Here is a 15,954-nt window from a genome sequence, read left to right as displayed (position 1 = left end):
TGGTATGATAAGTGCTAAAATTGCTAACTATTATTTATTGTTGTTGACCTGTGTGATTATCAATGAATAGATGAAGAGTAGGTGAACTTACACTGAACGTCCACAAACACAGAAGAAGAGTTGAGACGTCCATATTTATTCTCAGCCTCACAGTAATATTCTCCTCTGTCCTCAGAGATGATGTTAGTGATGCTGTAACTCTGTCCTGATGCTTTTGGTGAGGTTACGGTCTTCTTGTACCAGGTGTATTTGTCCACAGGTGGGTTGGCATCACTGCTGCAGGTCAGAGTCACTGAACTGCCCTCCACTATTTCACCAGAGGGACTGACTGACACTGAGGTGTTCCTTGGACCATCTAGTAAAGGAGAATATGTCAGAGGGTCAGGATTGTAGTAAACTGCCTCAAATGACATCATGTCTAAAATAAATCATATCTAAAGTCAGAGAACTATCTAAAACCATCACTTACTAAAACTATCACTCACTTATCTAAAACTATCACTTACTAAAACTATCACTCACTTATCTAAAACTATCACTTACACAAAACATGAACAATAATACATTTGTTGACCCTTTAGGACTTGAGTGTCTACTAAACTATTCTTCAAGTGTCTGATGTACTGAACATTCTAATTATAGACATGCAAACATCTATGACATTGTCTGTAATTTCTATGTAATGATGAATATGTATACATAAAGCAGTAATACTCTTCTCATTGATATAACGTTTTTGATGCTTTCTAAGTCGAATAGTAGTTTAATTCATACTTACACACTGCAGGAGAGTGGAGGTCCTCATGGTGTTCTACAGCACAGGAGTAACTGTCCACAGAATAACCCAACACTACTAGGGTATTACTAGAGTATTGTTGGGAAGTGGACTCATCTAGACGTTGTCCGTTCTTGTACCAGATGTAGGTGGGGTTGTCAGTCAGAGTACAGGTGGTGATACAGGTCAGTGTCTTCTGTCCCTCTGCAGCAGGAGTCACCTTCACCTGCAGACCTGAAACAATATGTATAAAACCACATACACCTCTGTGTTAACAGGATGGTTCATATATTTATCCTGTAATTCATTATGATTTACAGTTGTATCATACAGTGTAGTATTACCTGTGACAGACAGAGTTGTTCCTGGGAAACTATGACCCCATTCAAAGTTGTCTGTTTTAAAAGTGAAGCGATACTCAGCTGAGTCCTCCTCTCTCAGATCTGTGATTCTCAGGGAGGAGGGACCTCTGTATGTTCCAGTGTATTCCACACGACCTGCATACCCTGGGTCAGTGGTTAGGTCTTCAAGTGTCGACTTATCACTTCTAAACCAGGATGATGATGTGGTGGAATAATAACCAACAGTACAGGATATGTCCACTGTTGACCCCTTCAAGACACAGATTCTCCTCTTGGTGTAAGTCACTCTGTTGCAGTTCTGACCCTGGACACCTGAAACACAGTGACATAACAAGAGGTCAACTGGATTATATTCTCAGTTCCTTCTAGAAATGCTAAAAGTTCTCAAGTTCTCAAAGTGAAACCAACACACACAGAGGTTAAACAGTATTGTTAATAAAGAAACACTCACACACTGCAGGAGAGTGGAGATCCTCATGGCCTTTTACAGCACAGGAGTAACTGTCTTCATAGTTACTGGAGACTGGGTCTTTGTACTGGGGGGAGGTGCTCTCATCTAGATGTTGTCCGTTCTTGTACCAGATGTAGGTGGGGTTGTCAGTCAGAGTACAGGTGGTGCTACAGGTCAGTGTCTTCGACTCTGATCTCCATTTAGGAGTCACCTCCACCTGAGAACCTGAATTAAAGGAGAGCAAAAAAGAGTACATTGTTCAGTACATTGTTCAGAATTGGAGTTAATTATTAACATCATGACTCTTCAAAACGTTATAATGTGCTGTGTTACCTGTGACAGTCAGAGTTGTTCCAGGGAAACTGTGTCCCCATCTTGATGTCTGTGTGTTGAATATGAACTTGTACTCAGCAGAGTCCTCCTCTCTCAGATATGTGATTCTCAGGGTGGAGTGACCTCTCTCCTTCTCTCCAACATACTCCACACGACCTGCATACCCTGGGTTTGTGGTTAGGTCCTCAGGGATCAACTCATCCCTCCACCTAGATCTCTGTTTAGGACTAAACCAGAGTGATGATGTGATATTATAAAGACTGAAATAAGTACAGGATATGTCCACTGTTGACCCCTTCAAGGCACAGATTGTCCTCTTGGTGTAAGTCACTCTGTTGCAGTCCTGACCCTGGACACCTAAAACATAATGGAATCACATGAGTACATTATACTGTATTTTCAGTTATTTTCATAAAAGCCCCATCAAATTATACAGTGAGACCAAAAGGACGTAGTACAAACATTCTGTATACTTGCTGTATTAGATTCCATATTAGATTCACACTCACACACTGCAGGAGAGAGGAGATCCTCATGGCCTTTTACAGCACAGGAGTAGCTGTCTTCATAGTTACTGGAGACTGGGTCTTTGTACTGGGGGGAGGTGCTCTCATCTAGATGTTGTCCGTTCTTGTACCAGATGTAGGTGGGGTTGTCAGTCAGAGTACAGGTGGTGCTACAGGTCAGTGTCTTATCCTGATGTCCACCAGTCACCTTCACCTGAAGACCTGGAGAAAAAACAATATCACTGTAAATCCCTTTATCACTGACTTATCACTCTAATACAAAGATGGAAGAAATCCTATGTTATACAGACATAAACACAAATCGAGACATTTTCCTGAACTAAATGGAATTCAACAGTTTAACTATATTGAATGTTACTGTACCTGTGACAGACAGAGTGACTCCAGGACTTCCAGAATATTTCCCTCCTTCCTGATCTGTTAGTAATCTGAATTTGTACTCAGCTGAGTCTCTCTCTCTCAGGTCCCTGATTTTCAGGTTGCAGTCATTCTTCTTATCCCCATGATACTCCAGACGACCTGCGTACTCTGGGTTCTGACCTAGATCTTCAGGTTCTACACCAGTCCCCCATTCAGTGAACCAGAAGGTTGTTGTGACTTTATGACCACTGGGATATGTGTAAGAGCAGAACAGATCCACTGTTGACCCCTTCCAGGTACAGATACTCTCAGTGGTGTAAGTAACACTCCAGCCATCCTGACCCAGTACCACTGAAACACAGTTAGACATCACAATGATATCAGAATTAGAACAAGGTATTCTGGCTCACACTTTGTTATGGGTTTGTCCACACTTTGTTGCCATATTGGAAACCACAGATAATCATCACTCAGTGAGGTGTGAAACATAACTATTTAAAGTGAAGTGGAGATGCCTAACAGAACACAAGCAAATGTAATACACATGTCTGTAGATTGATCAACATAAAAGTTGTGAATGAGACCATACCTGTCACAGACCAGAGAAAGACCCCCAACACACTTCCTGCTGTTCTCAAGACCATTGTTGCATCTCCCACCCTGCAGTCTTAGAAACATAAACAACAACTCACTCTATAGCTGGTGAATAACTCCACCTGATACATTGAAGTATAAACTGTAAATGGGGTCCAGGGCCTCATTACTGAAAATGAACCAGGCTCATATTGTATTGTGTTGTATTGTGCTATATGGTTGTCTATGTGAATACTGTCTGTCTGTAAGTCTACTGCACTATGTATGTATGTAATGTGTGTGATGTGTTGCATGTCTGTCTACTTAAACTGACATGATGCAAAAATACATTCCTAATATATACAGTAGTCATCATCATCATTATAAACAACAACAACAACAATCACTTATTGAACAGGTCTGTAGAACTGTAAACACATATTTATACATTGATTATTCTAAAACGGTTTCATTCTCAGAACCACAAATATAGGAGGATAAATGTTCAATCCTCTACAGTCCGTCAAGTTGTACAGCAGCCTAAAGACTGACCACCAGGTTCAATGACAGCACATATCCCCAAGCTGTGAGGCTAAACAGCCAGTGACTAAATGTAAATGTAAAGACTGACCACCAGGTTCAATGACAGCACCTATCCTCAAGCTGTGAGGCTAAACAGCCAGTGACTAAAGAATGACCACCAGGTTCAATGACAGCACCTATCCTCAAGCTGTGAGGCTAAACAGCCAGTGACTAAAGAATGACCACCAGGTTCAATGACAGCACCTATCCTCAAGCTGTGAGGCTAAACAGCCAGTGACTAAAGAATGACCACCAGGTTCAATGACAGCACCTATCCCCAAGCTGTGAGGCTAAACAGCCAGTGACTAAAGAATGACCACCAGGTTCAATGACAGCACCTATCCTCAAGCTGTGAGGCTAAACAGCCAGTGACTAAAGAATGACCACCAGGTTCAATGACAGCACCTATCCTCAAGCTGTGAGGCTAAACAGCCAGTGACTAAAGACTGACCACCAGGTCCAATGACAGCACCTATCCTCAAGCTGTGAGGCTAAACAGCCAGTGACTAAAGAATGACCACCAGGTCCAATGACAGCACAGCCAGTGACTATCCCCATGACAGCAGCTGTGCTGTGAGGCTAAACAGCCAGTGACTAAAGACTGACCACCAGGTTCAATGACAGCACCTATCCCCAAGCTGTGAGGCTAAACAGCCAGTGACTAAAGACTGACCACCAGGTTCAATGACAGCACCTATCGTCAAGCTGTGAGGCTAAACAGCCAGTGACTTTCACTCTCTCTCTCTCACACACACACACACACACACACACACACACACACACACACACACACACACACACACACACACACACACACACACACACACACACACACACACACACACACACACACACACACAATCGGTAGTGAAGGCCCATAAGGCCCATGGAGTCTGTATAAAAGTCCAGAGAGCTGTTTTTTTTTTTTTTTAAACCTTTATTTAACTAGGCAAGTCAGTTAAGAACAAATTCTTATTTACAATGACGGCTTAGGAACAGTGGGTTAACTGCCTGTTCAGGGGCAGAACGACAGATTTGTACCTTGTCAGCTCTGAGGTTTGAACTTGCAACCTTCCGGTTACTAGTCCAACGCTCTAACCACTAGGCTACGCTGTCGCCCCTAAGCTGCTGTTATGGATGAAAAGTTAAAACACACATCCTACACAGTATATATGTCAACCCTCCTCCCAATCAGTCTGGTCCTAAAGGGCCCTCAGATAAATCCACTGTGTCATTCATACACACTCAACCACACTGGGGGAGACACTTTATGAATACTGACCCTGATGTAACAACCAAAACACAGCTCATAACATAACAAGAAGTAAAATGATACATTACCCTTCAAGTATATGACTTATGACTGAAAACAAATAACCAAAAACTATTTTCCCAGATATTGTCAAGAGTAGTTCCAGAGTGGAGTGAAGAGGAGAGGTCCTGTACAGTGAGTCAACTGACTGGTAGTGAGTGAAAACAAGAAGTAAGTGTTGAAACCTTATAAAAGCAGTCAGAACACAAGTAGTGGATGCAGAACTGTCCTTCCTGTTTAGTAAAGACATTAACATCCACGACAACCAGACCAACACGCCAGAAAAGGGCTGTTACTGTAATAGAACAGAAATTGTGTAAAACACAAGTCTGGACATATATTCTTTTTATTTAAAAAATGTGTCAATTTTCACTTTAGCTTTCTTGGGAACAGGAACAATGGTGGCCCTCTTGATGCATGTGGGAACAGCAGACTGGTATAGGGATTGATTGAATATGTCCGTAAACACACCGGCCAGCTGGTCTGCGCATGCTCTGAGGGTGCGGCTGGGGATGCCGTCTGGGCCTGCAGCCTTGCGAGGGTTAACACGTTTAAATGTCTTACTCACCTCGGCTGCAGTGAAGGAGAGACTGCATGTTTTCGTTGCAGGCCGTGTCAGTGGCACTGTATTGTCCTCAAAGCGGGCAAAAAAGTTATTTAGTCTGCCTGGGAGCAAGACATCCTGGTCCGTGACTGGGCTGGGTTTCTTCTTGTAGTCCGTGATTGACTGTAGACCCTGCCACATGCCTCTTGTGTCTGAGCCATTGAATTGAGATTCCACTTTGTCTCTGTACTGACGCTTAACTTGTTTAATAGCCTTGCGGAGGGAATAGCTGCATTGTTTATATTCGGACATGTTACCAGACACCTTGCCCTGATTAAAAGCAGTGGTTCGCGCTTTCAGTTTCACGCGAATGCTGCCATCAATCCACAGTTTCTGGTTTGGGAATGTTTTTATCGTTGCTATGGGAACGACATCTTCGACACACGTTCTAATGAACTCGCACACCGAATCAGCGTATTCGTCAATATTTCCATCTGACGCAATACGAAACATGTCCCAGTCCACGTGATGGAAGCAGTCTTGGAGTGTAGAGTCAGCTTGGTCTGACCAGCGTTGGACAGACCTCAGCGTGGGAGCCTCTTGTTTTAGCTTCTGCCTGTAGGCAGGGATCAACAAAATGGAGTCGTGGTCAGCTTTCCCGAAAGGGGGGCGGGGCAGGGCCTTATATGCGTCGCGGAAGTTAGAGTAACAATGATCCAAGGTTTTACCACCCCTGGTTGCGCAATCGATATGCTGATAAAATTTAGGGAGTCTTGTTTTCAGATTAGCTTTGTTAAAATCCCCAGCTACAATGAATGCAGCCTCCGGATAAATGGTTTCCAGTTTGCAAAGAGTTAAATAAAGTTTGTTCAGAGCCATCGATGTGTCTGCTTGGGGGGGGGGGGTATATACGGCTGTGATTATAATCGAAGAGAATTCTCTTGGAAGATAATGCGGTCTACATTTGATTGTGAGGAATTCTAAATCAGGTGAACAGAAGGATTTGAGTTCCTGTATGTTTCCTTCATCACACCATGTCCCGTTAGTCATGAGGCATACGCCCCTGCCCCTCTTCTTACCAGAGAGATGTATGTTTCTGTCGGCGCGATGCGTGGAGAAACCCATTGGCTGCACCACCCTGGATAGCGTCTTCCCAGTAAGCCATGTTTCCGTGAAGCAGAGAACGTTGCAGTCTCTGATGTCCCTCTGGAATGCCACCCTTGCTCGGATTTCGTCAACCTTGTTGTCGAGAGACTGGACATTGGCAAGAAGAATGCTGGGAAGTGGTGCGCGATGTGCCCTTTTTCGGAGTCTGACCAGAACACCGCCTCGTTTCCCTCTTTTTCGGAGTCGTTTCCTTGGGTCGCTGCATGCGATCCATTCCGTTTTCCTGTTTGTAAGGCAGAACACAGGATCCGCGTCACGGAAAACATATTCTTGGTCGTACTGATGGTGAGTTGACGCTGATCTTATATTCAGTAGTTCTTCTCGACTGTATGTAATGAAATCTAAGATGACCTGGGGTACTAATGTAAGAAATAACACGTAAAAAAACAAGAAATTGCATAGTTTCCTAGGAACGCGAAGCGAGGCGGCCATCTCAGTCGGCGCCGGAAGTTCAACAGTGCCCCGTAGTACTCACTTCCGTCATCATGAAGTGCTTTGAGAGACTAGTCAAGGACCATATCACCTCCACCCTACCTGACACCCTAGACCCACTCCAATATGCTTACCGCCCAAATAGGTCCACAGACGATGCAATCTCAACCACACTGCACACTGCCCTAACCCACCTGGACAAGAGGAATACCTATGTGAGAATGCTGTTCATCGACTACAGCTCGGCATTCAACACCATAGTACCCTCCAAGCTCGTCATCAAGCTCGAGACCCTGGGTCTCGACCCCGCCCTGTGCAACTGGGTACTGGACTTCCTGACGGGCCGCCCCCAGGTGGTGAGGGTAGGCAACAACATCTCCTCCCCGCTGATCCTCAACACGGGGGCCCCACAAGGGTGCGTTCTGAGCCCTCTCCTGTACTCCCTGTTCACCCACGACTGCGTGGCCACGCACTCCTCCAACTCAATCATCAAGTTTGCGGACGACACAACAGTGGTAGGCTTGATTACCAACAACGACGAGACGGCCTACAGGGAGGAGGTGAGGGCCCTCGGAGTGTGGTGTCAGGAAAATAACCTCACACTCAACGTCAACAAAACTAAGGAGATGATTGTGGACTTCAGGAAACAGCAGAGGGAACTCCCCCCTATCCACATCGATGGGACAGTAGTGGAGAGGGTAGCTAGTTTTAAGTTCCTCGGCATACACATCACAGACAAACTGAATTGGTCCACTCACACTGACAGCGTCGTGAAGAAGGCGCAGCAGCGCCTCTTCAACCTCAGGAGGCTGAAGAAATTTGGCTTGTCACCAAAAGCACTCACAAACTTCTACAGATGCACAATCGAGAGCATCCTGGCGGGCTGTACCACCGCCTGGTACGGCAACTGCTTCGCCCTCAACCGTAAGGCTCTCCAGTGGGTAGTGAGGACTGCACAACGCATCACCGGGGGCAAACTACCTGCCCTCCAGGTCACCTACACCACCCGATGTTACAGGAAGGCCATAAAGATCATCAAGGACATCAACCACCCGAACCACTGCCTGTTCACCCCGCTATCATCCAGAAGGCGAGGTCAGTACAGGTGCATCAAAGCTGGGACCGAGAGACTGAAAAACAGCTTCTATCTCAAGGCCATCAGACTGTTAAACAGCCACCACTAACATTGAGTGGCTGCTGCCAACACACTGTCATTGACACTGACCCAACTCCAGCCACTTTAAAAATGGGAATTGATGGGAAATGATGTAAATATATCACTAGCCACTTTAAACAATGCAACCTTATATAATGTTACTTACCCTACATTATTCATCTCATATGCATATGTATATACTGTACTCTACATCATCGACTGCATCCTTATGTAATACATGTATCACTAGCCACTTTAACTATGCCACTTTGTTTACTTTGTCTACACACTCATCTCATATGTATATACTGTACTCGATACCATCTACTGTATGCTGCTCTGTACCATCACTCATTCATATATCCTTATGTACATATTCCTTATCCCCTTACACTGTGTATAAGACAGTAGTTTTGGAATTGTTAGTTAGATTACTTGTTGGTTATCACTGCATTGTCGGAACTAGAAGCACAAGCATTTCGCTACACTCACATTAACATCTGCTAACCATGTGTATGTGACAAATAATTTTTTATTTTTTTATTTTTTTTACTACATACAGAACCATTTAAACAATGTGTTGACTATACTATTTATAACATTAACATTTTAATGACCTACCTTGCCCTTCTGAGTTCTGTATATAGAGGTCAAAGTTCCATGATGTTATTCAATTAGAACCCATTCAATTTACACACCCATGACAAATCACTCCTCATCAGCTGCATCAAAGTGGTACTGAAGGTTCAGTGTTCTAGACTAGAGCTCCTCCTACTGGCATCGCTACATTACTGCAGCCTCCAGTCCACATGATGTCCTCATTCATTTGGGAAGTAATAGGAATAAAATGAATGATGTTCCTGTCATTCCAGCCATTATAATGAGCCCATCCTCCTGTATACCAGCCTCCTCTGTTGTACAGTACTGGTAGAAGCTGTATCTAGGAGAGGCATGATTGAACATCACCACAGCCTGCTGTACTGACTGTGTGGTCTATTGTAGTCTGCTGTCCATAAATATTGCCATTTAGTTATCAAAAGCAATGTATAGTCGTTGTGCTTATATTTTACCTATTGGTGGTCCCGGGAACCAAACCCATAACGTCGTAGGTGCCATGTTCTACCAACTGAGCCACAGAGGAACATATTCTGAATAGTGTAATGTGCATATACAGATTTCTGAAATGATTGAGGAGGCCTGTGAGAGGACAGACAGGAAAGTAGAACAGGGAAGTGACACTGAGTGTCTGCATCTAAATTAACAATACCACAACCCACCATCACTGTGTCTCATGTTAATACTACTCCTACACACAACCCACCATCACTGTGTCACATGTTAATACTACTCCTACACACAACCCACCATCACTGTGTCTCATGTTAATACTACTCCTAAACACAACCCACCATCACTGTGTCTCATGTTAATACTACTCCTAAACACAACCCACCATCACTGTCTCATGTTAATACTACTCCTAAACACAACCCACCATCACTGTGTCTCATGTTAATACTACTCCTAAACACAACCCACCATCACTGTGTCTCATGTTAATACTACTCCTAAACACAACCCACCATCACACTTCGCTCCCGCGGGTAGTATAACTTTTTCATTACATTTCATTATTTATTTATTTATTAGCACAACGGTTTGATTTGTCTAATCTTAGCAATTTCTTCTCAGCTAGCTACATAGCTGTCTTTGTATCAAAGATAATTGCGTAATTATCGTATTTCGCCGTCCTAACGTAGTCTTCACTAGCCAGCTAGCTAACGTCCACTGATTAGCTGCACTGGAGAAACTATTACACTCAACTGAACGACTTGATTAGTGTAGTGTTAGCTAGCTACATAGCTGTCTTTGCTGTCTTCGTATCTTCGTATCCAAGATAATTGTGTTGTTTAGGTTTAGAGTGTGTAGTCTTAGAGTGATTATCTTAATTTACCGAGGTTAGCTAGCCAGCTATTTGTCGTCCTTAACGTAGGAGACTCTGCTAGCTAGCCAATGCTAGCCAACGTCTTCTGAATAGAACTCAACAACCCGGTCGCATTCACAGGTAGTATCACATTTTCACTTCATTTCATTACAGTACAACGGTTTGATTTGTTTGATTGTAGCTAGCTACATAGCTAGCTACATAGCCGTCTTTGTATCAAAGATAATTGTGTAGTCTAGAGCGATTTTCTAGGTTCGCTAGCCAGCTATTGTCGTTCTTTTAACGCAACGTAACGTAAACAACACTGCTAGCTAGCCAGCTAGCCCCCGAATAGCAACACTGCAGAAACTATTACACTCAACAGAACGACTTGATTGGTGTAGTGTCAACAACGCACCCACTGCCAGCTAGCCTACTTCAGCAGTACTGTATCATTTTAATCATTTTAGTCAATAAGATTCTTGCTACGTAGCTTAACTTTCTGAACATTCGAGACGTGTAGTCCACTTGTCATTCCAATCTCCTTTGCATTAGCGTAGCCTCTTCTGTAGCCTGTCAACTATGTGTCTGTTTATCCCTGTTCTCTCCTCTCTGCACAGACCATACAAACGCTCCACACCGCGTGGCCGCGGCCACCCTACTCTGGTGGTCCCAGCGCGCACGACCCACGTGGAGTTCCAGGTCTCCGGTAGCCTCTGGAACTGCCAATCTGCGGTCAACAAGGCAGAGTTCATCTCAGCCTATGCCTCCCTCCAGTCCCTCGACTTCTTGGCACTGACGGAAACATGGATCACCACAGACAACACTGCTACTCCTACTGCTCTCTCTTCGTCCGCCCACGTGTTCTCGCACACCCCGAGAGCTTCTGGTCAGCGGGGTGGTGGCACCGGGATCCTCATCTCTCCCAAGTGGTCATTCTCTCTTTCTCCCCTTACCCATCTGTCTATCGCCTCCTTTGAATTCCATGCTGTCACAGTTACCAGCCCTTTCAAGGTTAACATCCTTATCATTTATCGCCCTCCAGGTTCCCTCGGAGAGTTCATCAATGAGCTTGATGCCTTGATAAGCTCCTTTCCTGAGGACGGCTCACCTCTCACAGTTCTGGGCGACCTTAACCTCCCCACGTCTACCTTTGACTCTTTCCTCTCTGCCTCCTTCTTTCCACTCCTCTCCTCTTTTGACCTCACCCTCTCACCTTCCCCCCCTACTCACAAGGCAGGCAATACGCTCGACCTCATCTTTACTAGATGCTGTTCTTCCACTAACCTCATTGCAACTCCCCTCCAAGTCTCCGACCACTACCTTGTATCCTTTTCCCTCTCGCTCTCATCCAACACCTCCCACACTGCCCCTACTCGGATGGTATCGCGCCGTCCCAACCTTCGCTGTCTCTCCCCCGCTACTCTCTCCTCTTCCATCCTATCATCTCTTCCCTCCGCTCAAACCTTCTCCAACCTATCTCCTGATTCTGCCTCCTCAACCCTCCTCTCCTCCCTCTCTGCATCCTTTGACTCTCTATGTCCCCTATCCTCCAGGCCGGCTCGGTCCTCCCCTCCCGCTCCGTGGCTCGATGACTCATTGCGAGCTCACAGAACAGGGCTCCGGGCAGCCGAGCGGAAATGGAGGAAAACTCGCCTCCCTGCGGACCTGGCATCCTTTCACTCCCTCCTCTCTACATTTTCCTCCTCTGTCTCTGCTGCTAAAGCCACTTTCTACCACGCTAAATTCCAAGCATCTGCCTCTAACCCTAGGAAGCTCTTTGCCACCTTCTCCTCCCTCCTGAATCCTCCTCCCCCCTCCTCCCTCTCTGCAGATGACTTCGTCAACCATTTTGAAAAGAAGGTCGACGACATCCGATCCTCGTTTGCTAAGTCAAACGACACCGCTGGTTCTGCTCACACTGCCCTACCCTGTGCTTTGACCTCTTTCTCCCCTCTCTCTCCAGATGAAATCTCGCGTCTTGTGACGGCCGGCCGCCCAACAACCTGCCCGCTTGACCCTATCCCCTCCTCTCTTCTCCAGACCATTTCCGGAGACCTTCTCCCTTACCTCACCTCGCTCATCAACTCATCCCTGACCGCTGGCTACGTCCCTTCCGTCTTCAAGAGAGCGAGAGTTGCACCCCTTCTGAAAAAACCTACACTCGATCCCTCCGATGTCAACAATTACAGACCAGTATCCCTTCTTTCTTTTCTCTCCAAAACTCTTGAACGTGCCGTCCTTGGCCAGCTCTCCCGCTATCTCTCTCTGAATGACCTTCTTGATCCAAATCAGTCAGGTTTCAAGACTAGTCATTCAACTGAGACTGCTCTCCTCTGTATCACGGAGGCGCTCCGCACTGCTAAAGCTAACTCTCTCTCCTCTGCTCTCATCCTTCTAGATCTATCGGCTGCCTTCGATACTGTGAACCATCAGATCCTCCTCTCCACCCTCTCCGAGTTGGGAATCTCCGGCGCGGCCCACGCTTGGATTGCGTCCTACCTGACAGGTCGCTCCTACCAGGTGGCGTGGCGAGAATCTGTCTCCTCACCACGCGCTCTCACCACTGGTGTCCCCCAGGGCTCTGTTCTTGGCCCTCTCCTATTCTCGCTATACACCAAGTCACTTGGCTCTGTCATAACCTCACATGGTCTCTCCTATCATTGCTATGCAGACGACACACAATTAATCTTCTCCTTTCCCCCTTCTGATGACCAGGTGGCGAATCGCATCTCTGCATGTCTGGCAGACATATCAGTGTGGATGACGGATCACCACCTCAAGCTGAACCTCGGCAAGACGGAGCTGCTCTTCCTCCCGGGGAAGGACTACCCGTTCCATGATCTCGCCATCACGGTTGACAACTCCATTGTGTCCTCCTCCCAGAGCGCCAAGAACCTTGGCGTGATCCTGGACAACACCCTGTCGTTCTCAACCAACATCAAGGCGGTGGCCCGTTCCTGTAGGTTCATGCTCTACAACATCCGCAGAGTACGACCCTGCCTCACACAGGAAGCGGCGCAGGTCCTAATCCGGGCACTTGTCATCTCCCGTCTGGATTACTGCAACTCGCTGTTGGCTGGGCTCCCTGCCTGTGCCATTAAACCCCTTCAACTCATCCAGAACGCCGCAGCCCGTCTGGTGTTCAACCTTCCCAAGTTCTCTCACGTCACCCCGCTCCTCCGTTCTCTCCACTGGCTTCCAGTTGAAGCTCGCATCCGCTACAAGACCATGGTGCTTGCCTACGGAGCTGTGAGGGGAACGGCACCTCAGTACCTCCAGGCTCTGATCAGGCCCTACACCCAAACAAGGGCACTGCGTTCATCCACCTCTGGCCTGCTCGCCTCCCTACCACTGAGGAAGTACAGCTCCCGCTCAGCCCAGTCAAAACTGTTCGCTGCTCTGGCCCCCCAATGGTGGAACAAACTCCCTCACGACGCCAGGACAGCGGAGTCAATCACCACCTTCCGGAGACACCTGAAACCCCACCTCTTTAAGGAATACCTAGGATAGGATAAGTAATCCCTCTCACCCCCCTTAAGATTTAGATGCACTATTGTAAAGTGACTGTTCCACTGGATGTCATAAGGTGAATGCACCAATTTGTAAGTCGCTCTGGATAAGAGCGTCTGCTAAATGACTTAAATGTAATGTAAATGTAATCACTGTGTCTCATGTTAATACTACTCCTAAACACAACCCACCATCACTGTGTCTCATGTTAATACTACTCCTAAACACAACCCACCATCACTGTGTCACATGTTAATACTACTCCTACACAACCCACCATCACTGTGTCTCATGTTAATACTACTCCTAAACACAACCCACCATCACTATGTCTCATGTTAATACTACTCCTAAACACAACCCACCATCACTGTGTCTCATGTTAATACTACTCCTATGTCACGCCTTGGTCATTGTATCTTGTGTTTTTGTTATATGTTTGGGTAGGCCAGGGTGTGACATGGGTTTATATGTTGTATTTCGTATTGGGGTTTGTATTAATTGGGAGTGTGTATTATTAGGGGTGTGTCTAGTTAGGCTTGGCTGCCTGAGGCGATTCCTAATTGGAGTCAGCTGATTCTCGTTGTCTCGGATTGGGAACCGTATTTAGGTAGCCTGAGTGCGCGTTGTATTTCGTGGGTGATTGTACCTGTCTCTGTGTTAGTCACCAGAAAGGCTGTAATTAGTTTCACTCGTTTGTTGTTTTCTTCTTCAGTTATTTCATGTACCGCATTATCTTCATTAGAAGTCATGAGTAACCTACACGCTGCATTTCAGTCTGACTTTCTTCAAACAACAGATGAACTTCGTTACATCCTACACACAACCCACCATCACTGTCTCATGTTAATACTACTCCTAAACACAACCCACCATCACTGTGTCTCACGTTAATACTACTCCTAAACACAACCCACCATCACTGTGTCTCATGTTAATACTACTCCTAAACACAACCCACCATCACTGTGTCTCATGTTAATACTACTCCTCAAGCTCTTATGAAGTATCCACTCAATCACTCTTATCCCTACTTTCACTCTTACAATAAGTCTCCCGAACAATATATTGCTCTCAGAGGCCTCAAAAAAGTCTTATACTTGAAACCACGTCATTAAACTCACCGAAGACGAAGAAGAGTAAATTAACTACTTTAAAATGGAGACAGTCCTCAATGGCACTGCCTGTGCTGTTTTTCTGCACTTAAAAATGCATGTAAAATATTAACCCCAAATAAATGAAACACCATCCAGATATATTACACATAGATTCACATGCAAAGCATAATTCACACTCAAATTATCTATGTTGGTCCACATTATGTGTGTCTAGTCAAACAGACAAACAAACTGTATGTAGGTCTACATTATCTATGTCTAGGCTAACAGACAAACACACTGTATGTAGGTCTACATTATGTATGTCTAGGTTAACATACAAACAAACGGTATGTTGGTCTACATTATCTATGTCTAGGCTAATAGACAAACATACTGTATGTTGGTCTACATTATGTATGTCTAGGTTAACAGACAAACAAACTGTATGTAGGTCTACATTATGTATGTCTAGGTTAACAGACAAACAAACTGTATGTTGGTCTACATTGTGTATGTCTAGGTTAACAGACAAACAAACTGTATGTTGGTCTACATTGTATATGTCTAAGGTTAACAGACAAACAAACTGTATGTTGGTCTACATTGTGTATGTCTAGGTTAACAGAGAAACAAACCGTATGTATGTCTACATTATGTTTTGCCCTGCAGAAGATTGAATTGTCATGCCAGGTAGAAGATTGAATTGTCATGCCAGGTAGAAGATTGAATTGTCATGCCAGGTAGAAGATTGAATTGTCATGCCAGGTAGAAGATTGAATTGTCATGCCAGGTAGAAGATTGAATTGTCATGCCAGGCAGAAGATTGAATTGTCATGCCAGGTA

The 15,954-nt window shown here is 45.3% G+C and overlaps 1 protein-coding gene across 1 annotated transcript in view; it reads right to left on the bottom strand.

Annotated features, from left to right (window-relative positions):
- LOC124018274 (sialoadhesin-like) overlaps window positions 1-9,244 on the bottom strand; it is a 9,600-nt gene extending 356 nt beyond the window's left edge. The window contains exons 1-9 of the mRNA XM_046333541.1: window positions 9,196-9,244; window positions 3,398-3,475; window positions 2,812-3,159; window positions 2,431-2,649; window positions 1,922-2,278; window positions 1,589-1,813; window positions 1,120-1,449; window positions 779-1,009; window positions 92-355 (exon numbers count right to left, since the gene is read on the bottom strand). Of these exons, the coding sequence (XP_046189497.1) occupies window positions 92-355; window positions 779-1,009; window positions 1,120-1,449; window positions 1,589-1,813; window positions 1,922-2,278; window positions 2,431-2,649; window positions 2,812-3,159; window positions 3,398-3,452 (2,029 nt within the window). The 5' untranslated portion in view covers window positions 3,453-3,475; window positions 9,196-9,244. The remainder of the gene's footprint in view (window positions 1-91; window positions 356-778; window positions 1,010-1,119; window positions 1,450-1,588; window positions 1,814-1,921; window positions 2,279-2,430; window positions 2,650-2,811; window positions 3,160-3,397; window positions 3,476-9,195) is intronic.
- Between the last annotated feature and the right edge of the window lie 6,710 nt (window positions 9,245-15,954).

The sequence above is a fragment of the Oncorhynchus gorbuscha genome, unplaced genomic scaffold (assembly GCF_021184085.1).
Source record: "Oncorhynchus gorbuscha isolate QuinsamMale2020 ecotype Even-year unplaced genomic scaffold, OgorEven_v1.0 Un_scaffold_460, whole genome shotgun sequence".
Lineage (NCBI taxonomy): Eukaryota > Metazoa > Chordata > Actinopteri > Salmoniformes > Salmonidae > Oncorhynchus > Oncorhynchus gorbuscha.
Note: the sequence above shows the minus strand (reverse complement) of the source record. Positions and strands in the feature narration are given on the sequence as shown.